The 7284-nt window shown below is 34.9% G+C and overlaps 1 protein-coding gene across 1 annotated transcript; it reads left to right on the plus strand.

Annotated features, from left to right (window-relative positions):
• The first annotated feature begins 2624 nt into the window (after positions 1–2624).
• Positions 2625–6521, plus strand: LOC132703944 (zinc finger BED domain-containing protein 5-like). The gene is made up of 3 exons (XM_060673552.1): positions 2625–2722; positions 4033–4711; positions 6420–6521. The coding sequence occupies exons 1-3, from the start codon at positions 2625–2627 to the stop codon at positions 6519–6521; spliced, it is 879 nt and encodes a 292-aa protein (XP_060529535.1).
• Positions 6522–7284: the final 763 nt, after the last annotated feature.

Consider the following 7284-nt stretch of genomic DNA (forward strand, 5'->3'; position numbering starts at 1 on the left):
TGAATTTTGTTAACATATAAATGTTGCCCTTTTTCTCCAATTTCGCAAAGAAATATTTGAAAATATTGTAAAATATTTGGCGAATCCATTTGCTAAACCTTTTAACCCACATTATCCCAAGCAAAAAAAAAAACTTTATTGCTCTGAAATTGTTTATTTTGTTTCACTTAAGAATACATTACATGTGTCAAAAAAAATAAAAACTCGAAACCTACAAAAAATACCGGTGCGTAAACGAACCACTGGAAAAAAACATTAAATAATGTTTTGGGTCACATAAGACGAAACATATAATTTATACATAAATATACAAAAGAAAGTCCAAATTCGACAGAAAACAACTAAAAGTTTTCGAAATAGAACTTGATCTGATAAAAAAAAAAGCACCTAATATTTTATGATACGTGAGCGCACCACTGGTAACACCCGCTTTCATTTTTGGTGACATTTTACAAAGCATGAAGTATGTAAATGCACATTACACTTATTACAAACGTAAATTGTGTGGCTGTGGCAGATTCTACGCCTCCTTCAGGCTTTATTAGCATGAACAATCATGAGGTGACCTTGATTATCATAACGCACTTCATCTATGGCAGGTGCAAGATTTCTTTGAGTAATTGTTTTATCAGTTTTTAAAACATAAAAAACACGAAAAATTTTTCAAGCGAAGTTTTTCCGAAAGCCTATTTTTTAGTACCTCACATGATCTAAATTCATCAGATATAGGTGTACTCAATCTGACCTTTCTTCCATTTGACAGTAGAAGCAAGCCTGTGGTTTGCAGAAATCATACGTCTTCTTTTGAATTCCATGGTTTCATCATCTGATGAGTCCCATTCAGGTTCAGTAGTTGATGAATTACAGGACTGTTGAAGGACAGCTGTATCAATTGGTCGGTGTATGTAACTCGAAAATTCCAACTATATCAGTTGGTGCCCCAAACTTTTGTAGATTTATGTTATAGTTCATATCTTCTTCGTCAGTCAAGGTATCCACGTCGGGTGGAATATAGACCGCGTCAATATGTTCTGTAAATATTTTTTCACGTTATTTTTAGCATAAATTTACAAGGAATGGAATGCTACAATACATAAGAATACGTAAATTCAAATAATACTTCCGACTTTCATTGTTATTGTCCTCATCCATCACGATCTCCTCCATAGCCGCCTCTAATCTCTTTTGAGTCAAATACCTCGGGAATGCCATATTTTATGAACTGTAACGTCCATTGCACAAGGCACAAGCCAATACTAAAGAACATATGCTGACTTGTCTAGACTTGCAATAACAAAGTTTTGTTTGTTGTGCATTCACGCAAAAAATAAAGCATAATCCATATAGTATTTCCAATGTATGTTTTCTGCGATGTAATCTACGTGCTATAGACTTAACAAAAATGGCAATACAAGTCCCAAATTTTTTTTTTACTATTTTGGATTTACTTGAAAATGTGTTTTGTTAACTTTTGAAGTCATACATAAGATCTTTCCTTTACACATAAATTAGCGATTTCTACGGTTTTATGTCCTTTAGTAGTGATAATAATAAAATTTCTAAATGGATGTTCAAAAATATTTCTTAGATGTGACAAGAAAAATCATGGAATAGGTGGTGCATTAATGCACCACTGGGACAAAATGGGTTAAGTTATTATAAGGTGCAGGTAATAAAATATTTTACCTTTGACGACCCGTGTCATAGGTTCCGCATCAAAGGCCTTGAAAGTGGTTTCAATATTGCCTCGTGGAGATTAACATCTAAAATCACTTTTATGGGAGTCAAATCCAGCCTTTATTAAAAGGAGGAAGTACATAATAGTATATTATGCAGCAAGAGCGGTACGCGACATTCGACTTACGAGTTTATTTGACACGAGCGGAGCGAGTGTTTAATAAACGAGTGACTTAAAAAGTTTAAGGAACGTGTTGCATACTATACAACACGAATACATTCACTGACATGACAGTCAGAATTGACAAACGTCAAAATTCAAAGCGTGGGAAATATCTCCGAAAACATCCGATTGCTCCCAAATCCGTGCGGTAAAATCCCGGAAATGTCCGAAATGGCTCGGATTCGTGGGAAAGGAAACTGACGTGGTAAAGTGACGCTTCCCGCACGCTAGATCGGTGGGTAATTAGGTATTTTACAGACGGAAGTAGAAAAACATATATGATACCAGTCTCGTTCTTTTTATTATTAATTTAATAAATAAGTACTTATATATAAAACCTGTCTTTCTCAAAACTAAAATATTTTCAGATGCGTAGAAGAAGGCAAACACGTCACAAACATCAAAAGAATGTAAGAATTCAGTAGCTTCTTGGCTGAAAAGAGCTACTTTCATCAAAGAATGACAGAAAACCTTTCAAATATTAGTAATTCTTTTAGACTTTAGGTCAAGATATAGTATCTTACTCTATTTTTAAGATACTTTAGGTTAGGTTGTCCTATATTTTTGCTATATTATATACCTTCACATTTCATATCTGTAATAGAAAAAAATCAGATGTGTCCTTCAGTCCAGTCCTTCACTTTTACCATCGAAAGCAAAATTAAAGATTAAATATCAATTGGAAAAAACTTGTGCATTTCAAATATCACTTGCTATTCCAATGATGACTTCACCAACCATACCCAATATGTTAATTCCGTCACACGCCAGTACCAAATACTGGGATAGAATTTGTGTAGTCGTACAACAATCTTGCTTTAGGTTAGGTTGTTCTATATTTTTGCTATATTATATACCTCCAAATTTCATATCTGCAACAGAAAAAAAAAAGATTTGTATAAAATGTGTTTTATTAATTGTATCTATCGGCAGTCCTTCACTTTTACCATCGAAAGCAAAATTAAAGATCCAGTAGCCCAATTAGTTAACTGGGCTACTGAAAATTACCTTTCCAGCATTTCTCATAGGCTGTTGGAAATAACCTAATGATTAAGTAAGGTCCACTATATAAGATCCTATATCCTCACAGTCGGATATAGTATAACTGGATATCCTTAGCATGTCCTAATAAACATCCTACGGACATACGTATCTGACATACTGTGGACGTTCCAAATAGTAACATCGTATATCCTTGAGACGTCTTAAGGATGTCCCTTAGCTGAAACAGTATATCTCTAGGACAGTGGTTCTCAACCGCCGTTCCGCGGAACACTGGTGTTCCGCGAAGCTGTCCCAGGTGTTCCGCGAAAATTTTGAATATAATATAATAAGAAACAGTAAATTTTTTTATTACTATGAAATAAATACTACATAGTTTTGTTAATTATTTGAAATTTAGCAAAAATATTCAATATTATTCTAAATTTTCGCGGAACAGTCAATAATATTAATAGTGTAATTATCGAACGACGCAGTTACGTCGTTTGGAGTTACTCCGGGGAATACCACTAAATTTCTAGTGTACTCGATAACGCAGGGAGCGCTACGTAGTGTTGATTTCGTGCTGTTTCTCTTTCTTCGTACGTAAATAACAAAAGCGCAATTTCGATCTGCGGTTCAGCCATAATTTAATATAAATATCGAGTTTTCGTGAGTGTGTTTTTTATTGTATATATATATTTTATATTGTTGGAAATTGGTAAGATGAAATGCAAGTTGTGTAGTTTTAACAGTATTCTTATCTTTTTTAGTTGCTTATTTTAGCATTTATACAAGACTTTTAAATCTGAAATATGGACAAATTTTTGAAAAGAAGAAAGACGGAAAGTGAGGTTAATGTTGGGGCGAGTACAAGCAGGTCTTCTTCAATTGAAGGAGATATGCAAGGCAACAAAAATGCCGAAAATAAACGTAAAAAGATATCCGAATCAGTTCGGCATTATTCGGAAGAATATCTGTTTGGTTTGGTTTGGTTTTACATGGAGCGGTAGTCAAGATGTTCTTATTCCGAGATGTATTGTATGTGGTGAAAAATTGGCTAACAGTGCAATGGTCCCAGCTAAGTTACAGCGACACCTTTCAACAAAACATTCTTGTCTAACTTCGAAAGGTAAAGATTATTTCGAAAGATTGCTGAAAAATCAAGAAGTGCAAGCAACATGCTTTCGAAAGAGCGTTACAATTTCGGATAAAGCGCAAATCGCTTCTTATAAAGTGGCAGAACTAATTGCATTGAAGCAAAAGCCGCATGATATCGCAGAATCGCTAATTTTGCCCGCATGTTTAGAAATTGTTAAGATTATGTTTGGCAATGAAGCGCAGCGAGACGTCCTAAAAATTCCCGTTTCGGACGATACGATAAAAAGAAGAATTATAGATATGTTAGGTTTTATAGAGAACGCAGTGACGGCGAAATTAAGTACAAAAAATTTTGCGCTGCAAATTGACGAATCCACTGACATAAGTGGCAAAGCCCAATTAATCGGATTTATTCGCTTTGTTGACGACACTGAAATAAAAAATCAGTTTTTATTCTGCAAGGAACTTATTGGTCACGCAACTGGAGAAGACATATTTAATTCAGTATCATCTTATTTGGAAGAATGGAAATTATCCTGGGAAAATTGCGCAGGAATCTGTACTGATGGAGCTCCAGCCATGCGTGGCAGTATTAAGGGATTTTGTAGTCGAGTTAAAGCAATAAATTCAAATATAGTCTCTACTCACTGCTTTCTGCACAGGGAATCTTTAATTTCGAAGAGTCTACCATCAAACTTAAAGTCTGTTTTGGAACAAGTCGTACATATGGTGAATTATATTAAATCGAGACCATTAAAAACCCGTATGTTCAAACAACTTTGTAACACCATGGAATCCAAATATGAATGTTTGCTTTTGCACTCTGAAGTGAGGTGGCTCTCAAGAGGAAAAGTGCTAACCCGAGTTCATGAGTTGAAACAGGAATTGCTAGTTTTTTTTAGACAAGAGGGTAATGATGTATATGTAAAATATTTGGAAAATGATGCATGGTGTACTAAGCTAGCATATTTAGCCGATATCTTCAGCTACTTAAATTCAGTCAATACATCTCTTCAAGGAATAAATAAAAATATTCTGACATCCACAGACAAATTGCTAGCTTTCCAGAAAAAGCTTTTGCTTTGGAAAAATCGTATTGCTCAATATCGCAAATTTGATATGTTTCCGTTATTAGCAACGGAAAATATTGTTAACATTAACGAAATGATTTCAAATGTGGCAGAGCATTTGTCAATATTGCAAGACAAAATAACTCAATACTTTCCATCTCTTAATATTGAAGACTTTGATTGGGCGCGAAATCCATTTGGTGAATTTGATATAATGAACCAAGATTTTTCTATTCAGGAAGCAGATGAGTTTATTAATATATCAACGGATCGAACGTTACAACTAAAATTCAAAGAAGAAGGAGTGGAAAGGTTTTGGATTTCCATCGAGAATGAACATCCATTTATTGCAAAACGAGCGTTGAATATCTTGTTGCTCTTTTCGACGTCCTATCTGTGCGAACTTGGATTTTCAACTCTAACAAATATTAAAAGCAAAAAAAGAGAAAGACTTACCAATTTAGAAGAAGAAATGAGAGTAGCGCTCTCTTACATAAGACCCAACCTTGAGGAAATTTGTAAAGGTCGTCAAGCGCAAATTTCTCATTAAAATAAGTTACCATGTAATATATATCTTTATTTCAATTAAATATTAATCTTCCAATTTTTTTGTGTGATTTACATTAGATTTACAAATTTTATGATAATGGTGTTCCGCCAAAATCGAGACCACTTAAAAGTGTTCCGTGATCCCAAAAAGGTTGAGAGCCACTGCTCTAGGATATACGCTATATCTCGTCAGATGTCCCGAGGATGTTTTAAGGACACCTTTGTGCTATTTGGGTTATTAATATAAGTTATCGCTTTGGCCAGTAATTTCATGGACACAAGATATATTTTTAAAACGCTACTTGCAATTAAAATCGTTAATTTTTGTCCCATCGCGCCGCGTAACTTTGAAATTTAGTTAATGATAGTATTAATTACGCCGGATTGTTTTTTATCCCGGGTCTCTCTCGCAGCGGGAGCCTCGGCGTAATTTACCGATTGGATGTTGGCCCGCCTCGGGGTCTCCGTCTCTCTCAGCGCAAAACGCATTACACGCTGAATTCATTTCGCGTGTGCCGTCTCCCTTCTTTTCGTCCTTTCTCCGTCTACAAACACGCACGTCAGAAATGCTTTTGAAGTACAGGCTAAAGCCATTAGGAGAACCCCATCGAGCCTTATAATATCAAGCGGAGGCCCCCGCTAGAAAGCATGAAAAATACACTCGACGATATACATTTCGAGCTAAATACGATTTCCCGGAAACAGCATACGCGGCGTGTGATTTTAGACGTGGCCTGCGCGCGAGGTACGTGTGTTAGTCAAAGACACACTTTTTTAAAAAACTTTTATTTTTTTAAATAATTTCATTGTTGTTAAAGACGGGAACAATTTGTAACAACAAAAAGCGAGTTTACTGCCTGAAGTTAAGAACAGAACTAAACTTTTCGTCTCAAACTCTACTAAAGGACATAAAACCGTAGAAATCGCTAATTTATGTATAAAGGAAAGATCTTACAGATGACTTCAAAAGTTAACAAAAGCGGTACGTAAATTTGCATCACATTTTCAAAATCCAAAATAGTAAAAAAAATATTTTTTGATTTGTATTGCCATTTTTGTTAAGTCTATAGCATGTAGATTACATCGCAAAAAACATACATTGGAAATACTATATTGATTACGCTTTATTTTTTGAAAATATTTACTGGTGCGTGAATGCACCACTGGTTTTATCTGTGAAAAAAAAACTTTATTATTGCAAGTCTAAACAAATCAGCGCATGTAGAATAAACCCCCAACAATTAGCGTGTTCTTTAGTATTAGTTTGTGCCTTATGCAGTCAACGTTATAGTTTGTAAAATATGGCATTTCCGAGGTATTTGACTCAAAAGGAATTAGAGACAATGAAAGTCGTAAGTATTATTTGGATTTACGTATTCTTATGTATTGTTGCATTACATTCCTTGTAAATGTATGCTAAAAATAACGTGAAAAAATATTTACAGTACATATTGACGCGGTCAATAATCCACCCGACGTGGATATCTTGACTGACGAAGAAGCCATGAACGATAACATAAATCTACAAGAGTTTGGGGAACCAACTGATATAATTGGAACTTTCGAGGTACATACACCGAATGATACAGCTGTCCTTCAACAGTCCTGTAATTCATCAACTACTGAACCTGAATGGAACTCATCAGATGATGAAACCCTGGAATTCAAAAGAAGACATATGCT

The sequence above is a fragment of the Cylas formicarius genome, unplaced genomic scaffold, assembly GCF_029955315.1.
Source record: "Cylas formicarius isolate icCylForm1 unplaced genomic scaffold, icCylForm1.1 PGA_scaffold_10__41_contigs__length_53128322, whole genome shotgun sequence".
Classification (NCBI taxonomy): domain Eukaryota; kingdom Metazoa; phylum Arthropoda; class Insecta; order Coleoptera; family Brentidae; genus Cylas; species Cylas formicarius.